We start from the raw sequence: 21,221 nt of genomic DNA, 5'->3' as shown, positions 1-21,221 counted from the left end.
TGGAACCTGGTCGTTGAAAACCGCATACATTGAAATCTGAAAATAACATGAGCATTTGTCGCCATCTAGTGGCAAAAATCAGAGAAAAAGAACTACTTCACACTCACAAGGGAAATACGGCCACAATACGGCCTATTATTGGGCCCAGGGTGTAAACATAAACAATGACCTTGTATATAACTGTTATTATGTTATGTTAGCTTACTTTTGACTACTGAAAGGCGGCGGGAAAAAAATTTGATCCTTCTAAACGCAAACAAACAGGGTACTGCATTGGTACAAGCTTGCAAAGACTGTTGATCATTTTCTGCATTATTAAGCTTAACAATGCATTCAAACCTCGTCTTGTTAAACATCAAACCAGCAAATCCTTTTCATGGCCAAATTTAGATCACAGACAGGACAACCTGTGTTTGTTGAGAGATCTGACATTCTTGAACCAGCAAGACCTGATGAAATATGGCTCTGCTCCTTACAGCGAGGCCTGGTAAACAGTTTCGTATTCAAATTCTCCTGCTCTGCAACTCTTCCTACTGACAGCCATTGCCACAGGCCAAGATCTCTCACAAAGCCGATGTGCATTTCAACATGGTGTGTTCAAAAAATAATGTCAGATGGACTGAAACTGTTCCGAACACTAGCAGAACAGAGGGAGAGACGTAAAAAAAAATCTTAAGGGCAGAGATAGGCTGTCTGGTCACATTTAGAGACTGGGTGTCATGGGAAAATAGCGCCACCAGACAAGTTTGTCCATTTGGATTCATCTACCTCGCCTGGCTGTGGCTGCACCGTTCCTGGGGCTATAACGGAGGAGGTACGGGATAAATGTGACCTACCGCTCATAGAGGGCAGAACTACCAGTGTGCTGTCAGTCTACCTGTGAGCATCAGACATCAGCATGCACATAAACACGCACTTTAAAAATAAACCATTGTCAAATAGAAGGATCAGTAAAGGATGTCAACTAACAGTGTTTAGATTTGTTTCTTAGATGTGTATGAGTTTATATATAGTCAAACGCGAACTCAAGTGAGGTGGCCAGCTGCATAAAAAAGCATTTTTTACAATGATTTTTAACTATAGATTGGTCCAGATATAGATAGATAGATAGATAGATAGATAGATAGATAGATAGATAGATAGATAGATAGATAGATAGATAGATAGATAGATAGATAGATAGATAGATAGATAGATAGATAGATAGATAGATAGATCTTGGATGTAGCTCATTTCAATTCAATGCCTCTTATAAGTCATGGGAGGAAAAAAATTAAAACCCTACTTTTTAATGTTTGATCAAATACAGTAAAAACTGTAATATTGTGAAATATTATAATTTCAAATAAATCTTTTGTAGCGTTATAAATGTCTCTGCTGTCACTGTTGATCAATTTATATATTTATATTATATATATATATATATATGTATTAATTTCTATTTTAAACCAGCAAGGTTGCATTAAATTGATCAAAAGTGACAGCAGAGAAATCTACAGTATAATGCTACAAAAGATTTATTTGAAATTGTCATAATACTGTGATATATTGTGTGTGATATTCTTTACTGTTTCTTGCTCCCTAAATCAAATATGCAAATTTGTGACATTGACTATATATACTTGTATTGGCACAGAAGGTCAGATTTTCTTGCTTCCACGGAAACACAAGATACTCTTTGGCACATTATCAAATCATTAAAAGCACACAAAAGTTGAAAGTGAAAAATTATTTTCAGGATTGGAATTAAGGATAAAAGATCACCATTTGAGGGTTTGTAAAAAATACTCACAGACCAGTATTGTTTTCATTTTCCAACCAATTATATATAATCAATTATTTCTTTCAGCAACCATAGTTTTTTTTTTTTTTTCTTAATTGTTAAAAGTGATATATGCTTTTTAAAGTCTACATTTAGTGAATGACAGTATAAAAAAAATCCAATGTAATCAAAGTTGAATTTTAAGGAGATCATTTGCATTTTATTATAGGAGTGCATTTGTCATATGTAAACAGATTACACCAGATAAGAGTTCATGTTATATTCCATATTAAAGGGACAGTTCGCCCAAAAATAATTCCTCTGATATAACTCTATCGGAGATTGGATATTAAGACACTGGGAGACAGACTAGTGCTACAGCGACAAGGTATACTGTAGACTGAAACAATGTATGCTTATTTGGTCTAAATTGTATGCGTCACCAGTGATTTCAAAACACTTGCTTGATGGATCATTATAGAGAGAGCTGGACTAAAAAATTTAAAATAAAAAAAAGAGAGTTGGGTGGAAATACATCTCATACCCTGAAAATGACTACATACTGAGAAATCTAGCAGCAAAATGCCAGCAAAGAGCGATTAAGTTGTTTTTACATGTCACATGTGATACTGCATGAAATAGTCAGATTGTCATATTATCACCATTTACCACCATTTCCTCAATGTATGCCATCCTTGGCAGAAAAAAAAAAACTTTTATGATGCAGCATCCTTTTAGAGACCGTACCCTTATCCAAGTATTTCATTCACATCTTCAGACAATTAAAAATACACCAGCCAAGTCACGTTGAATCAGACGCTCCAGTTAGCTAAGTTGAGATACTTCATAGAAGTAAGCTCCCAACATCTTGGTGCCCTGAATATAGTTGGATCTGTCAAGGCAAAAAAAAGGGGAAGATATTGGGGGAAAAAATGTAAAAGATTGGCATTAACATTTTCAAGCATCCCAAGAGCATCTCATCTATTAGATAAAAAGGTCTCATGAATAAAACTGGCCTATGAGAGCAATTATTACCTGCTATCATATGCATTTGCAGTTTCGCAGCCACACCTAAATAACAAGATGTAGCTATGCGTAAACATTACCTGTTGAGTTTCTCGTTTTGTGAGTGAGCCCCGTCGTCAGAAGAACCGACAGGCAGCAGCATAACATTCTGGCCGGTTGCTTCTTGGAAGGTTAGAGTCACTGGGATACTACCTCCCTCACGAGTCAGGTCAGGCTCCACGCCAAATACTAACATCAGGGAAAGATACAGAATTACATATGAATTGTGTTTAGAAGGAATTAGAAGGAAAAAGGCCACATTGTTGCTTTGACAAGACAGACTCATCAAGGCAAAATCAGTAAAAAGTAAAATATGTCAGTGTGTATTTCGCTGTACAACAGGTTTACAAATGTTTCTCATTACACTGTGGTGTACATGAACTCTCTGTCAGAGAGAAGAGAGTGCGAGAAAGCACAGCTGGTATCAGTGTATCGATACTGCGAGAAAAGAGAATAAAAACTGTTATTATAGATATTTCAGTATTGATATGTATTGAAAAATCGATACACCAACATTATGTAAATATCATGCATGGGTAGTTGATGCATTTAAATATCTATGGTCTTTATTGAAATCGATATCAAAATTTGTTTAAAATGTATATGAAAGTATGAGGGAAAGTGTTTCAGGTGCTGTAATTGGACATTTCTTCATTTTTATTTTTTTTATATAGTAACTATATTAATCACATTTTTGCCATCACTAATTGTACTACTTTCAAGAATTCATTTGTCACAAGTTTTCAAAAATTACATGTAGTATATCAATTAATAGTTGCTTTAAAAAAAGATCATTCATAATAGTATGTAAAACTGAAATGAATATAGATTGAAATGGATATTATATCACACTGGTGTATATGTGAACTACTGCAATTTCATGTCAACGTAGACTGGAATTAGATCAGCAATCTTGTATCAACAGTCATACCAGTCTTCATGGCCTTTCTGCCAGCCATGTAGTGAGGATGGTTAAAGTCAGACACCCAGGCCTTGGCTCCATGTCCCATGTACAATTTCAGTTTGTTGGGAGTTTGCAATTCTGCAAACTTCTTCTCCACATGGGTAATTACCTACAAGACAAGCCGCACGTGTCAGCACAAGCACGTCTGTTGCACAACAGTCATGTCTGTAATGTATGTAGATGACTCTTTGAGATTGGATGAGATAAAATAACTTCAAACCTGTTTCTCCACCACTTTGGGATCCATATCAGGGACCAGGCGGATAGAGAACTTGCCAATGACCTTGCGGGGAATGACAGTTTTGGCTCCCGACTCAGAGAAAGCTCCCTCTATGCCATGCAAAGAAAGGGATGGGTATCTCCAACGATGCATCAGAATTTGCTCCTGCAATGTATTTTTTGGCTTAATATACATATCACTGAACATAAAACATGAATTTATATAAATGTCGGCAGCTTGACTAAAAATTTTTTAAAATGTATTTTTTTTTTTTTAAAAGCATCATCCCAATAGTTTAGAATAAATTAATTTTAATCAATTAACACCCCTATTTGAGTCAGTGTTATTTTACTATCACTGACATACTATTATATTTTTTGTTATTATTTTTAATTAGATTTTATTTGTATCTTTTTTGTTTTCATTTTAATTTGAGTTGAAATTGTAATTTTGTTGTGTGTTTGTCATTTTTATATATGTCCATATAGTTTTTAGTTTATTTAGCTTTAGTTATGTTAGTACTTCAATTTAAGCTAAACGAAAAGGGGAAATGTTGCAATTGGCTGAAATAAAAAGTTGTAATGTATTTGTAAAATGTATTTTTAAAGGTGCTGTTGACTTGAAATTTTCACCAGATGTCGGTAACAACCCAAGTAATCCATATACACAAATAAAACAAAACAAATAAGTTCATAAATTAAGTTTTGTGTAATAAAATGGAATGACACAGGGGAAAAGTATTGAACACATGAAGAAAGGAAGGGGCAAAAAGGCATGGAAAGCCAAGACATCAGCTGAAATCCATCAGTAATTAGAAAGCAATCCTGCCCCTAGTCATTGGAAATTAATATTAGCTGGTTCAGTCCCAACACCTACAGTACCAGGATGATGAAGATGAAACAAGGGTGGACATTTTAGCAAGACAATGATCCCAAACACAGCCAAGAAAACTCTCAATTGGTTTCAGAGAAAGAAAATAAAGCTGCTAAAATGGCCCAGCCAATCACCTGACTTGAATCCAATAAAAAATAAGAACTAAAGATCAGAGTTCATCGAAGAGGTCCACAGAACCTTCAAGATTTGAAGACTCTGTGGAAGAATGGACCAAAATCACACCTGAGCAATGCATGCGACTAGTTTCTCCATACAGGAAGCGTCTTGTTTTGTTTTGTTTTATTTGCATGTATGGATCACTTTGGCAGTTACTGACATCTGGTGAAAGTGTTATATCAACAGCACTTTTAGAAACAGATTTACTGGGAAAAAATGGTGACGTGTTCAATACTTATTTTACCCGCTGAATATATGGGTTTAGTTTAACTTAATAATAATTTTTTTTAAAAAGCCCTAAAATTGAATCAACAGAAACATAAAATTACATCAGCTGACACTGACAATTTGAAAAGACGTGTGATTTACCTTTGTGTCATGCAGCAGTTTGCCTGCTCCAACATCTTTGGCGTATTCTTCCAGGTCAAACTCAATCTTTTCGTAGAGCTTCTTCTCTTCATCAGTCAGTTTAGCCACATGGTCGTATATCCCTGGTACTACAATTTTTCCCTTGTTATCCACCAAAGAGCCTAAAAATACAAAATACTTAAACACTTTCAAAGCACAGCAAAAGCATACATAAACAAGGTACATAAACAAAGACCAATAATTTTTTAAGGTTCATCATTGCGAGTTGAGCTAAAACTGCTCTAAACTGACAGGCAACTTAAGAAGGTCAACAAAAGACAGATATCCCAGTGTAATCAAACACAACACAAAAGGAAATCCCTGTCATACATTTTTATGACCAACCTACTGACCCTCTTTCTATCTAAGGGATAAGCAGACATCAGTCTCACCCATCAGAACTATGAGGTCAGTCATGGCCTCATGAACGGATCCTCCAAACACGCCAGAGTGAAGATCTTTATCACAGCATTCCACCTGAAAACATAAGACTTGCTCTTGTTAATCAGTTATGAGACAAATCTCAAAACTTTGCCTTTGCGAGGATCTAATGCTTTTTTTCGTTAAATAATAAATTTTTTACTTTTTTTTAAATCTTTTGAATTCTTTTATTTTTATAACTGCTGTATGCATAATTGTAGTATATGTACTAGTGCTGTCAAAGTTAATAACGCAAATTAATGTTAACGGCACTAATTTTATTATCTTTAGGGTTTGCCCAAACCTTATTTAGTTTCTCGTTATGTATTCTTGTCTTAATGGGTCACGTTTCAGTCACTATTTCATATTCATTCCATTGTCTGACAACAGAAACAGAAAAATATATCAATGAAAACAGTTTTATTGAGAATTTAGTTGCATCAAAATACAGTAGGCTATGTGGGCACAGAGAGGCAAACAAATCTAATAATAAATAATAAATGTACATTTTGCATTTTCAGAAGTAGTGAGCTGCCCTGTCCTGCAAAAAATGTAAACAGGTTTGTGTAAGTAAATTGCTCAGTGCAAAGAAAGAGAAGTAATGGGAACCTGGAATTTCTTTTTTCATGTGTCTAATAAACAAAGTTCTTTGAAAAACATCTATGACCTTTGAAACATGTCTACTCTTCATGCTCTATTACTGACTTGGTTTCAATAATAATAAACATACATTTGCATAAAGCATCCATATTTGTCCATGCCCATGTTGATTAGAGTATTAAAAACTTGAAAAGTATTCATTGAAGGTACATTTAGAAATGTGCGATTAAGTTGCGATTAATCACGAGTTAACTCATGACAATCATGCGATTAATCGCGATTTATTTAAAAAACAATAATCGATTAACAGCCCTAATATGTACGCATGAAGTCAAGAGTTTAACTTTAAATACCACTGCTTAAACACTGCTACAAATGTAAAGTTTCTTTTGACATTAAAGTAACAAAATAACTCCTACCTCAACAAAGAAGTAGCAGATTCCTCTCAGGCCGTAGGTAATGCAGGGCTTGGTCTTCCCCAGCCAGTAATTATCAGATATGCAGACGTAGTCCACATCCTTAAAGAAAGAGTCTTTGCGAGAGAAAACCAGCTCGTCCAATCCTTCTGATCCAGACTCCTCCATTCCCTCAAAGCAGAACTTTATATTGATTGGCAGTTCCTGTGATTAAGTACATTTAGTTTTTAGTGCAAAAATCCATCAAATGAAAGACTTCAAATGTTTTTACATAGTGTTTTTTCAGTCAATATAAATCTATAGATTAGTTCCTATAAATTGTGAAAATATGCATTTCTATAGAAACCAAACATTTTATTATTCTAAAACTTATCATAAAGGATAAGTATTCTTTTAGTGTTTGTCATGTATCGTAGAAATACTGCATAACATTACAATTAAGCTTACAGTTAATTTCATTTGATCTAATTAAATTAGCTTGACAAGACTTTTAAAAAATGATCAAAGATCACAAAACAACCTTTAGACTGTTCTGCTGTCTGTAAACGAGGAACTTTAAAAGCAGTGACAGTTTACTCAGGTGATAATGATTGAGAAACTGAGGTATTCACTGGATAAGGGGAGGACTGTATGCGATGCAATTGATTTTCAACACAATAATATGCAGAGTTGGGCTCAGTTGTTCCTCACAGTTTCAGTCACACTAGGTGCACATGCAACTGCAATTTAGTATTGTTTAAATTTAAAGTTACTTTAACCAGATTAAGTAAAGCAGGCAATGCTAAACATCTAGCATCTTAATCCACTGATATGGTTACACTGTTTGAAATACATTAGGACTTTGCACTGGTGTTACAGGCTTAATAAGTAAGCAGACAGTGTCATTGCGAAGAAAATACAGTGTTTGCACCTGTCCAATCTTCTGATAGGCCTCAATGATGTTGAACCAGGCTAACACAGGGCCTTTATCATCCGTAGATCCACGTCCGTACATTTTACCTAAAGACAATTAAATGAAGCATGAGCCACAGTCAAATAAAATGTCATAAACTGAAATGATCATAAAGCATTTCTATCTACAATCTCAGCTCAGCAAGCATTTTACAGTACATATCAAAGGGCATATAAAGCCCTCACAGATGCATGGCCTTGGTATTAATTTAACAAAAACTATAACTTTATGCCAGTTGTAATCATTTACTAGTGAATTACTACACAAAAAAAGATCATTTTAGAGAGTCTTGAAATTTGAACCTAGTTGTGAAATTTCAGAATTGATGAAATTGTCAAAAAAAGAAAAGGAAAAAAATAGATTAATGAGGTAAATTTTACAGACAGATCTGAATGTGCAATATAAAATATTAACTGTTTTTAATGATATGCAAATGTAAAATTAATGCTTATTTTTGTTTAAGAAGAATATACATTTGTCCCAGCTTGAAAAAAAAAACCCTATGGGAATCAGCTGACAGGTCACAAGGCTACGCTCAAGCGTCAGATCTATCTCAGCAAAAAGAGACAATAGGATTTGTCTTGAAATCTCTTTGGGCTGGAGGGACACAAATGTAACATGCTGAGTCGGTGAGATTTCTTCCTTTTTTGTGTCAACAGCCACATGCAAGCAGGACAAAAAAAACCATTTCAAAAAAATGCTAGTGGTGACTAATTTCAGCCAAATCAAATGTGAAATATTACCTGAAGGGAGCACTGCTTGCAGAGTATTGCACAAAGAGCAAATCAATTGTAAAACCTCATTTAGCCTTAACAGGTTTCTTCCATACACTCAAAGGCTTCATTAATAAATTGATGCTAGCATCAGTCTCCTCAACCCCAAGAGAACGCTATTGTACACCTTTTTTAAAAAACAATGACTTGTGCGTGCACACTCATACCGTCTTTTTCCACCAGAGTGAAGGGCGGTGAGTCCCAGCCATCCTCAATGTTGGCTGGCTGCACATCCAAGTGCCCATAAATGCACACAGTCTTCTTGCCTGGGTCTGAGCCAAGTCTACCCAGAATTATTGGAGGAAGAGGGATCTCTTCACCACCTGGCAACTAAATTGAAACAAAAAAAAGGCAATGCACGAGAAATTTACAATTATGTCTGAGTGTCAATTTTTTACATCATCTCAAGACATAGGAACCATCTTCTTCACAATTTCTTGGAAAAACAATAGCATATTTGGAACAACATCGGACAATGACGAAATATTGGATGGAACCACTAATTTAGGCATATAAACTTTCACTTTCACCTGATCTTTAGTTTAGCACATTTAAAAGCACAACTACAAACCTGTAAGGCATGTGACACATGCAGTCACATGGTCAACCACAAAAATTACCACCAAAGCAGGAAGCAGCTTCTAATGTTTGAGCTAAAGGCTGTTATCACTAAAAATTCCAAAGTCAGATGTCAAAATAAAAATTCCAACTCCACGGCAGGAGATTCATATTAACTGTGATTTTCGAAGAAAAATTAAACACCTTCTGCATGCCGATGTCAACCATCTCCACAGTTCCTCCCAGTCTCTCAATGTCTTTGGCTGCCAACTCCATCATCTTCTTGATTTCTCCTCGTTTCTCTGGCCAGGCAGACACACTCTGTACAGCAACCCATTGTGCCAGGCGCTTCAAACACAAGGTATTCACATTGCCATTAGAAAATATATTCATGTCAAGTAACAGTAAAGTCATCAAACGTTTTGAATAACACGTTTTGAATAAGAAAATATATAAATAAACAAAACAGGGCATTTAAAAAAATTAAAAAAATATAAACTATCTTAGTATACACATTTTCCAAGTTTTGGACATATAATATAATACAATGTAGTAAAGAAAATCTCAGTACCTCAACATACTCGTCCTGGTGCTCATCAACGTATTTGAAGAGAGTTGGAAGGTAAGACATTGCTGCACAGTGATCCAATCACACAGTGACAGAAGAACTAACCTAAAAGAAAGGAAAATTGACGTGTAATATAAAATGTTGTCTTCCAGAGAGGAAAAGAAACTCCTCCCAATCCAATTCAGTAACTGCTGACAAAATCATTCTCCAATCAGCTGAGACGTTGCGCCATACAGCTATATAACAGGACACAATATAACATTACCTGTTGTTTAAGAATATGTAGCACACAAACGTCTTTTGAAAATGTCAATCTCAACCATCGTTTTAACTTTATTATTGATAAACAATAATAATAAAAAATTCGCTTACTAGTGAAACTCCTAAGTAAGTTTACCTAATAAGTCGTTCACCAAAATTCATTAAATAAAGCTTGAAATGGCTAAAAACTGCATACTTACTGAGCAAAAACTGTTTAACGTCTTGAAGTTAAGTAAAATTGAACTGCTCTGTATCTCTTTAGAACGGTGGTGTGAAGAACGCCATCAGCAGCATCTCAGGAGTTCAGACTAGATTAATGACTTTCAAAATAAAGGTCTGAGTGAGGAAGAGGCTTCCACATACTGTACAGTGGCCGCAAAAACTGTTTTCACATTTAAGCAACACTTTAAATGTATGAATGCCACTGCATTAGACAATAATAAATTAAACCAAGTAGTATTTCTCACTTTAAATAAATAAACAAAATAAAGTTTCAAATCTTTAACATTATTTGCATTTTTACATTTTTTATTTCGAAGAAAAAATGGCCTCAGCAGCAATGTTGCCTGACATCAACCCAACAATTCAATGTTTCCATTAAAAACGATATTTGATGCAGTTTATTGTCAAGTTACATTTATGTTCTAATTAAATTCAGATATGAACTGCAATCAATTCTGCATTTATGTATTGGGAGAAATTGATAAGGTAAAAGCATTTTGGCAAGTTATTAAGCATTCACATCAAAGTTGCTGGAACCCTTTTGTTTGTAGAAAGGGTATTATCCTTATAATCATCCCTTTAAACCACATATACATTGTGCATATGCTAACTGACCTCACCTGAAAATTGAAATCTCAAACTAGAAAACAGTCATGAAAGAATTTAATATTGACTGTTGACAGGGCATTGTATTATTATTGTTATTATTATGTCATTATCATCAGGAAAACCTCAGATAACCATTTACAAATGTGCAGAGCAAACGCAAGAAAGTTTAAGCATCTTTAATAGAAAACATTTATTTAATGATAAAAAAAAAAATGAATACATTTAAATCACAAAAGAAACCAATACAAAAGCACACTGTCCTTTTAACATAGGGAATCACATTTAAAAGACATTATAGAAGCAAATGAAGATGACGCTCACTTATATACACTGCTCAAAAAATTAAAGGAACACTTTGAAAACACATCAGATCTCAATGGGGAAAAATATCATTCTGGATATACTGATATGGACTGGTTAATGTGTTAGGAACGAAAGGATGCCACATCGTTTGATGGAAATGAAAATCAACCTACAGAGGGGTGAATTCAAAGAGACGCCAAAAATAAAAGTGAAAAAATGATGCAGCAGGCTAGTCCATTTTTCTAAAATTTCATTGCAGCAACTCAAATTGGCACTCAGTAGATTGTATGGCCCCCACGTGCTTGTATGCATACCTGACAAAGTCGGAACATGCTCCTAATGAGATTACGGATGGTGTCCTGGGGTATTTCCTCCCAGATCTGGACCAGGGCATCACTGAGCTCCTGGTCCTGGACAGTCTTGAGGTGCAACCTGGCGGCGTCGGATGGACCGAAACATAATGTCCTAGAGGTGTTCTATTGGATTTAGGTCAGGCGAGCATGGGGGCCATTCAAATGGTGTCAATTCCTTCATCCTCCAGGAACTGCCTGCATACTCTCGCCACATTAGGCATTGTCATGCACCAGGAGGAACCCAGGACCCACTGCACCAGCATAGGGTCTGACAATGGGTCCAAGGATTTCATCCCGATACCTAATGGCCTAATGCCATTGTCTAGCCTGTAGAGGTCTGTGCGTCCCTCCATTGATATGCCTCCCCAGACCAGATACCAGTCCTGCTGATGGGTTAAGGACCTTCTACGGCCCCATCCAGCTCTCCTAGAGTAACTGCCTGTCTCCTGGAATCTCCTCCATGCTCTTGAGATTGTGCTGGGAGACACAGCAAACCTTCTGACAATGGCACGTATTGATGTGCCATCCTGGAGGAGTTGGACTGCCAGTGCAAACACTGTAGGGTCCAGGTATCGCCTCATGCTACCAGTAGTGACATTGACCCTAGCCAAATGCAAAACTAGTGAAAAACAGTCAGAAAAGATAAGTAGGGGAAAAAAAATGTCAGTGGCTTCCACCTACCAAGCCTCTTCTGAAACAGAAACAATGTCAGAAGCATCGTACCTGGGCTAAGGAGAAAAGGTACTGGACTGTTGCTCAGTGGTTCAAAGTCCTCTTTTCAGATAAAAGTAAATTTTGCATTTCATTTGGAAATCAAGGTCTGGAGAGGCACAGAATCCAAGCTTTCTTGAAGTCCAGTGTTAAGTTTCCGAAGTCAGCGATGATTTGGGGTGCCGTGATGTCTGCTGGTGTTGGTCCATTGTGTATTCTGTAGCACTTTATGCTTCCATCTGCTGACAAGCTTTATGAAGATGCTGATTTCCTTTTCCAGCAGGACTTTAGCACCTGCCCACAGTGCCAAAACCACTTCCAAGTGATTTGCTGACCATATTAATGTGCTTGATTGGCCAGCCAACATGTCTGACCTGAACCCCATATGGAATCTATGGGATATTTTCAAGAGAAAGTTGAGAAACAGTAGATCCAACAATCCAGACGAGCTGAAGGCTCAATAGTGCCTCAGCAGTGCCACAGGCTGATCGCTTCCATGCCACACCTCACTGATGCTGGGGTTTGTGCTAAAGGAGCCCCGACCTGGTATTGAGTGCATAAATGAACATACTTTAAAGAACTTGAACTTTTCTGTTTTGCAAATCCTTTTTATGATTGATCTTAGGAAATATTCTAATATTTTGAGATATTGGATTTTTGACTTTCATGAGCTGTAAGCTCTAATCATCAAAATAAAAGCAAAAAAACTTTTGAAATGTTTTACTTTACATGTAATGAATCTAGAATACACACATGGTCAGAATTGTTGGTACAAAAATAAGTTACAAAAAAAAAAAAACTTTCATGATATTGTAATTTTTTGAGATGCAGACACACATATACATTTTTTTTTTATTACTAGTTTTGTCTCCATGCTAGGTTATGTCCTTGAGCATTTTATCTGAACATATTTAATTCTGACATGTTTAATATGGATAGACCTAATAATTAATGATGTCATGGTAAATTACAGTTTAGAAAACAGCAGAAACACAATCAATATTTATTCATCCATTTAATATACAGTGACATTTTTAGAAGGACAAAATTATAAAAGACTGGTGACCATAACTGCAACAGTGTAACACTTAAATATAAAGTTGAAAATCCAAAACAAGGCCATTAAATAGTCCAAATGACCATACTGCTCAATGCTCAGATCTTGTCCAATGTTGATGAGAAGAAATAAAATCGCAAAGACTAAATGAGTGCACAGAGATTAGTATCTGTATTTGGTTGAGTAATCTTTAGGGGACACTACGAGACCTCGTCCTTTTCTCGCCCCCCTGTAGACGGTCTCAACAATGTCTATCATCTCCTGCTTGTCTTCCATGGTCCAGTTTATCTTGTTGTTGTTACCAGTGCCAAGATCAATCATGATGTGCTTGTTCCTGAGATAGAGGAGCAAATGCAGAAATATGTATTAGCATAAATATGCACTGTTAAACTAGTACAACCATTAAGTAAATGTTTACATGAATAATGGTAAATCAGAGCATTGGCCTGTAGCACGAAGCCGGTTTCACTTTTTACCCAGGTAAGTTCATGTTTAGTTTGAGCAAACTGAGTTTCCAGGCTCAAGAAGGTGGATTGGTTTTGAGCAGGTTTCGTTACCATGGTAACTTATGCTACATGACTACCCTGCTCCTGAGCAGGTTTTATTCTGGGTTAGAGATTGCAAACCCAAACTAGACCAATCAGCTGTGAGCAAAGTGACATCTGATGCAATGAAGCCAATCCCCCTTATCTCGTGCTCCAAATTAAAGCAGTTTACAGTGAAATAATTTTAGAGAAAAACTGCCCGACTTTGCAGCTACTCATTATATTAATTGTAATTGTTTATAATTAATATAATACTGTATATTCATATAATTATTATATGAAGTGGCAATTAATTTTAAACTTTGCATTTAAATATATATTATACACATATATACATAAGTTTGGGATCAATAAGATTTTTCATGTTTTTTAAGGGAGTCTCTTCTACTCATCGAGGCTGTATTTATTCGATCAAAAATACAGAAGAAAAAAAAAAACAGTAATATTGTGAAATCTTATTGCAATTTCTAATATTGGTTTCCTATTTTAATATACTTTAAAATAGAATTTATTTCTGTGACGCAGCGCTGAATTTTCAGCATCATTACTCCAGTCATGATATTAGTTAAAAACAACAACAACAGTCCTCAAAATTATTGAAAATAATTAAACTGCCAGTAATAAAAAAGCAAAAGAATACAACAGAATAAAAAAATTTTTAAATGCAAATGAAACAAACTGCACTTTAAGTTTTTTTTTAGCTATTCAGTTAACAGCCTACTAGAGAAACTGAATAACCTAATGTAAAATAAAACAGCACAGTCTCCACTGTAAGAATTAAACTTCCTTTGTTTCTTATTAAAGCTACAAAAGTCCTTTAGTCAAGAGCAGCGAGTGATTTTGAATGTGTCTTTTGTTGTTTGATTAATATAAAGCACACAGTCGCAGCAGGAATATAGCCCGCTGTCACTTTAAGGAGAAGGGTCTGGCTACAGACATGCACTTGCACTCTCAGAATTGCACTCTCAGGCACCTGCACTTCCGCAAGTGACGTCACTTGCAGTCTTTTTTATTTTTTATTAATATTTGTTTTTAATTGAATCACTCAGCATTTTACACAAGTAGCCAGGTGGTGAGGATGAGAAAAAATAAACTAAATTACAACTGTCACTTGCAATCGCCGCTTGCACTGACGTCACTTGCAATCCACACAAACCGTGCGTGTTGCCAATGGAGACAAGACGCTGTGGTGGAAAACGATTAAATCTAATTTAATATCATAACATTCAGGGTCCTGCAAAGCATCTGTAGGAGAAAGAGACTTAACCCGCAAATCCACGGTCACAGAACAGCAGAATATGAACACAGTGCTCTCATAAACCTCCCGTAGAAAATCATAAATACTTAATATGGCTTAATGTGTTAAGATAGTGCTATTAAAAGATCAAATTCAATATACAGTTTATTAATAAAATGTATATAGTGTTTTCCTCCCATACTGCAAAACGTAGCATAATGGACTGAGATTATAAAGACCAAACTCAATACGCTCCTCTTCATTATTAAAACATAATTAATATGTACAGATAAGCAGGTGAGCCCAGAATAAACGCAACACGCAAAGTTTCCCTTTTGTATCATTGTCTTTGTCCATTAAGCTACATTACTGTTTTCTACGGGAGGAAAACGTTTAATGTGCAACTTAACGCATTACGTTCTGGGCTCATCTGCTTGCTTGTACGGGGTTGGTCCTTTAATATCACTTAATATATTTCTTAATGCGCGTTCATATGGTCTGTATAGTTTGCATTAACAACAAGAAATACTGAATTTGGTCTTTATCATAGTTTTTTATTATGCCACATTAAGCGTTTTGCTGTATGGGAGGAAAAGTGAAAGTTTACTCATGTTCAAGGACATATGCTTGACTTGTAGTACATTAAATTAATAAACTATATATCGAATTTGATCTTTTAATAGCACTATCAGCCATATCAAGTGTTTATTGTTTTCTTCTGGAGGTTTAAAAGCGCTTAAGAGAGACTTTTTTATATCGTTCATATTCTGCTGTTCTGTGACTGCGGATTTGCGGGTCTTGTCTTTTTCTCCTACAGATGACTTGCAGGACCCTGTATGTTATGATATTAAATTAGATTTAATCGTTTAACCACCACAGCGTCTTGTCCCCATTGGCAAAACGCACGGTTTGTGTGGACTGCAAGTGACATTGTAATTTAGTTTATTTTTTCGTAAAATGTTGAGAGATTCAATTTAAAAATTATTAATAAATACAATAAAATAAGAAATAAAAAAAGACTGCAAGTGACGTCACTTGCGGAAGTGCAGGTGCCTGAGAGTGCAAGTCTGAAAATGCATGAAAGTGCATGTCTGCAGCCAGACCCTATTGACTTTATGAGCTGCACAGATCCAATTTACTGTTACACATGTATTTTCATTCTCAACACTTTACGTTCATTTATTACATAACCGACAAGGGTTTACATGAATAATCACTACGTGATTAAATTGACATTTAAAAGCTAAAAGATTACTTTACATGTCCGTGTTCTGTTCCGTCTCTGAGCACATAATTACACAGTAATCTTCCGAGGAAGCGCGCAAGTTCTCTTTCATGCTTTTAAATCAAGCACTTAACATTTTGCAAAAATATCGTTACACAATTTTACTGATTTGCACGTGAAAATGGGCTTTTATGGAGGAACGAAGGTGCACCGCTGGGGGGCGGAACGGGGCACAAAAATAATTTTATCTCGATTACTGTATTTTCATAATCGTTGGAGGCGGAAATCTAAATCTAATCTGAATTTCGATTAATTGCACAGCCCTAGTTGAAATACATCCCTCCTGAACAAAAGTATTAATTTTTAAAAAATAATAATAATAATATTGACCCCAATCTTTTGAATAGTATTGTATATTGTAACAACATTTATTTTTTTAAATAAATGCTGTTCTTTTTAACTTTTTATTAATCAGAGAATCCTAAAAAATATCACAGGTCCCAAAAAATAAAAAATAAAGCAGCACAACGGTTTCCAACACTGATTATAAATCAGCATATTAGAACGATTTCTGAAGGACTGTGAGACACTGAAGACTGGAGTAATGATGCTGAAAATTCAGCTTTGATCACAGAAATAAATTATATTTTAAAGTATATTAAAATAGAAAAGTTATTTTAAATTGCAATAATATTTCACAAAATAACAGTTTTTTTCTGTATTTTTAATCAAATAGATACAGCTTTGATGAGCAGAATAAACTTCTTTAAAAAACATTAAAAATCGCAAACCTTTGACAGTGTATACAGTATCTCACAGAAGCGAGTACACCCCTCACATTTTTGTAAATATTTTATTATATCTTTATGTGACAACACTGAAGAAATTACACTTTTCTGCAATGTAAAGTAGTAAGTGTAGAGCTTGTATAACAGTGTAAATTTGCTGTCCCCTCAAAATAACTCAACACACAGGCATTAATGTCTAAACCGCTGGCCACAAAAGTGAGTACACCCCTAAGTGAAAATGTCCAAATTGGGCCCAATTAGCCATTTTCTCTCCCTGATGTTATGTGACTCGTTAGTGTTACAAGGTCTCAGGTGTGAATGGGGAGCAGGTGTGTTAAATTTGGTGTTATCGCTCTCAATCTCTCATACTGGTCACTGGAAGTTCAACATAAAGATGGCGTAGGCTATAAGAAGACTGCCAAGACCCTGAAACTGAGCTGCAGCACGGTGGCCAAGACCATACAGCGGTTTAACAGGACAGGTTCCACTCAGAACAGGCCTCACCATGGTCGACCAAAGAAGTTGAGTGCACATGCTCAGTGTCATATCCAGAGGTTGTGTTTGGGTAATAGACGTATGAGTGCTGCCAGCATTGCTGCAGAGGTTGAAGGGGTGGGGGCTCAGCCTGTCAGTGCTCAGACCATATGCCGCACACTGCATCAAATTGGTCTGCATGGCTGTCGTCCCAGAAGGAAGTCTCTTCTAAAGATGATGCACAAGAAAGCCCGCAAACAGTTTGCTGAAGACAAGCAGACTAAGGACATGGATTACTGGAACCATGTCCTGTGGTCTGATGAGACCAAGATAAACTTATTTGGTTCAGATGGTGTCAAGCGTGTGTGGCGGCAACCAGGTGAGGAGTACAAAGACAAGTGTGTCTTGCCTACAGTCAAGCATGGTGGTGGGAGTGTCATGGTCTGGGGCTGCATGAGTGCTGCCGGCACTAGGGAGCTACAGTTCAGTGAGGGAACCATGAATGCCAACATGTACTGTGACATACTGAAGCAGAGCATGATCCCCTCCCTTCTATTCCAACATGATAACGACCCCAAACACACCTCCAAGACGACCACTGCCTTGCTAAAGAAGCTGAGCGTAAAGGTGATGGACTGGCCAAGCATGTCTCCAGACCTAAACCCCATTGAGCATCTGTGGGGCATTCTCAAATGGAAGGTGGAGGAGCGCAAGGTCTCTAACATTCACCAGCTCCGTGATGTCGTCATGGAGGAGTGGAAGAGGACTCCAGTGGCAACCTGTGAAGCTCTGGTGAACTCCATGCCCAAGAGGGTTAAGGCAGTGCTGGAAAATAATTGTGGGCACACAAAATATTGACACTTTGGGCCCAATTTGGACATTTTCACTTAGGGGTGTACTCACTTTTGTGGCCAGCGGTTTAGACATTAATGGCTGTGTGTAGAGTTATTTTGAGGAGACAGCAAATTTACACTGTTATACAAGCTGTACACTCACAACTTTACATTGTAGCAAAGTGTCATTTCTTCAGTGTTGTCACATGAAAAAATATAAAATATTTACAAAAATGTGAGGGGTGTACTCACTTCTGTACACACACATATATAGATAAGCTTTAATATATCCAACTTGTAAAATGACTAAACTTGTTTTCCTTTTAAACTCTGTGTAAAACTATACATAAATAATTAAATTCAGTTGATTCCCTTGCATAGTCATATTTTCTTTCTGCCGCCTTCTCAAACGTTTGCTGCAGCAGAAGTGTTTATTCCTGCCTTGTAAATGCATTTAAATATTTATTGCATTTTTAATAACGACATCCCTAATCTTATGCAGAAAAGTGAATTGTGCTAACTCTCGCGAGAAGTGAATCCAGCTGATGCTTTGCTGACGCTCTCCACGCTCTGATTGGCTGTTTGTTGCATGTGTCTCACTTTCAGGTGCACGCGCTCCAGAGTTAATCACAAACTCTGGTTCAAACTCTGAGTTGAAGGAGAACGTTTATATCGAGCTTTGTGAGCCCACTGATCCTCATCTAAACCAGGTTGGCTTTCAACCAGGTTTTGTCAACTCAAAACTTACTCTGCAACTCTGAATTTGTTCATCTCACTTCCTGCTACAGGCCACAGGTTACTTCCACAATACTAAATAATTTGTAGAGTTCACCACTAGGTGGAGACAACTCTACATTCTGTGCTTTTGGGGAAAAAAGCAAGCAAGAAGTCTAGAATGTTCCACATACAATACATGTTATGTAAGTGCACATTTGACAACCTTTACTGACAGCAGCTGTGGCATAGTCTGTGGACAATAATGATATAAAAAGTGAAGCACCATTTCAAAAGACTTACCACAAGACTGATGCGATACAATCACTTACCTTGTCATTGCAAAATTCCGCGCAGTGTTTATGTTTATTAAATTTCAACACATTGTTACAAGCCAATAAACCTTTTATCTTATGCACGATAGGGCTTCCTATTTACAGAAAAATCAAGAAGAGCTAAAGATATTTTCTGTGGTATTTCTATCAATAGAGCTTAACTTGCATCTAGAACCAGAAACAATCGTTTAAGAATAAAAACCAACTAAAGCAATAACATTTAAATGCGTAGTAATATGTGGATTATTTTTTTTAAAGTCTGTGTGTGTCCCTCATGCCCTCCCAGATACACTGATTGGAAGAGTAAATAATGGGCGAATTTTCATAAATAATGGGAGAGTAAATAATGGGAGAATTGGGTTGACTACCCCTTTAAATAAATAATCATATGTTGAAATGCTGACTGACTTGTCTGAATACAATGGATAAACTGACTGGGTGTAGTTATTATACAGCTTGAGGACTTACCTGAAAAAGAACATGACTGTGCAAGGATCATACAACTCGTACATCTTGTTGAAATCTGGCACTTCTGTGATGTCCACAAGATAAATGACAGCAAAATTCTTCACCTGAGGAAACACGTGATATTAGACACGTAAAACAGTGATAGACTAAAGCTAATATACATTTATTCCCAAAGCACTGGTGTAATAAAAGATCAACAAAACACATTCATACACCAAATACAAGCTGATCCGACGTGTTCACGTTCAGCTCGGTGGTTGAATACTAGGACACTGTAATACCTTTTCGGCGATGCTGTACAATACTTCATCCATTTTCATACACGTAGGGTCCCAATCATGTCCAAATCGTATAACAATCACACGGTCTTCCTCTGATAAAATAGCCTGGTCCACTTGCCAGCCATTGTGAAGATGAGGGAGCATGTACGACATTTTGATGGATATCCAAACACACTTCTAAAAAGACACATGAGGTTGTTGTCAAATCCACTAGCTTGAGAACCGCACGCATTGGGTTAATAAACTTTTCAAACGTTATGATGCGATACTAATTGTTTACGATTCTCACGTTGGTTTCTCGTTAGCAGTTAGCTCTGAATTCTAGAAAATAATAGCAGACGCCAACAGAAGTTTTCAACAATTAAATATTAGAACACCGAAAAAGAAAAAAAACTTTAAAGGGAAATGCAATCCTTACCTCACAATTTAAATTAACCTGGACGTGTAGATTAAGCGATGTATTACAGTTTTAAGTAGTGCAGCTAGGCGGCTAGTGCACAGTGCGTACAGATGTCATTATCGCCCTCTGCTGGATCGGAGAAAGCTGCTTCGTCAATAAAAATACAAAGGGACATTAAGTCCCAACTGGAAATCTTTCAGTCAAATTGATATTTAAATTTCAAGTGTTTAAATTATTAGAATTTATTCAAATTTATTCAAAGGAATTAGTTGTCAACTTCACTTATTTGCCCATAATCACAAACAAATATGCACAGCAATGGTTTCTGAGTATTATGGCAAAATGCTAAGTACTTTGCTTTTTTTTTTACATTTTTTTACATTTTATAATTACCATGTGTTCTGACATTGTGAACTCATTTTAATTGAGAGAATGTGTAATGTTTATAAAAACTAATGTAACATTTAAATCTTAAGTTCATTTAATATTAACCCGAGAAAGCAAAAAGGCAATTAAAAATGAAAAGACTTTAAAAGACATTTTGTCCGCAGACTTTAACTTCAACATTTTAGGTTCAATATAGGTGTATTAATGTATGAAGGAAAGTGTATATCTTACCATATCAGACCAAATAAAATAAAATAATAAT

The 21,221-nt window shown here is 36.1% G+C and overlaps 2 protein-coding genes across 3 annotated transcripts; both read right to left on the bottom strand.

Annotated features, from left to right (window-relative positions):
• Window positions 1-1,955: 1,955 nt before the first annotated feature.
• Window positions 1,956-10,352, bottom strand: cndp2 (carnosine dipeptidase 2). The gene is made up of 12 exons (XM_058753941.1): window positions 10,218-10,352; window positions 9,760-9,861; window positions 9,393-9,536; window positions 8,798-8,960; window positions 7,816-7,904; window positions 6,909-7,109; window positions 5,862-5,946; window positions 5,431-5,591; window positions 4,012-4,176; window positions 3,759-3,900; window positions 2,869-3,016; window positions 1,956-2,654 (listed from the first exon to the last, which is right to left on the bottom strand). The coding sequence occupies exons 2-12, from the start codon at window positions 9,817-9,819 to the stop codon at window positions 2,588-2,590; spliced, it is 1,425 nt and encodes a 474-aa protein (XP_058609924.1). The 5' UTR covers window positions 9,820-9,861; window positions 10,218-10,352; the 3' UTR covers window positions 1,956-2,587.
• A 2,568-nt stretch (window positions 10,353-12,920) lies between these two features.
• txnl4a (thioredoxin-like 4A) lies at window positions 12,921-20,713 on the bottom strand. 2 transcript variants are annotated; one of them, XM_058753943.1, is made up of 4 exons: window positions 20,591-20,713; window positions 20,173-20,349; window positions 19,892-19,995; window positions 12,921-13,606 (listed from the first exon to the last, which is right to left on the bottom strand). In XM_058753943.1, the coding sequence occupies exons 2-4, from the start codon at window positions 20,323-20,325 to the stop codon at window positions 13,435-13,437; spliced, it is 429 nt and encodes a 142-aa protein (XP_058609926.1). In that variant the 5' UTR covers window positions 20,326-20,349; window positions 20,591-20,713; the 3' UTR covers window positions 12,921-13,434. The 2 variants fall into 2 exon arrangements, with proteins under 2 accessions (XP_058609926.1, XP_058609927.1); XM_058753944.1 differs by lacking the exon at window positions 20,591-20,713 and adding an exon at window positions 20,462-20,568.
• Window positions 20,714-21,221: the final 508 nt, after the last annotated feature.

The sequence above is a fragment of the Onychostoma macrolepis genome, chromosome 19 (assembly GCF_012432095.1).
Source record: "Onychostoma macrolepis isolate SWU-2019 chromosome 19, ASM1243209v1, whole genome shotgun sequence".
Lineage (NCBI taxonomy): Eukaryota > Metazoa > Chordata > Actinopteri > Cypriniformes > Cyprinidae > Onychostoma > Onychostoma macrolepis.
The sequence above is the reverse complement of the archived record's forward strand: the minus strand, read 5'-3'. Positions and strand labels throughout refer to the sequence as shown.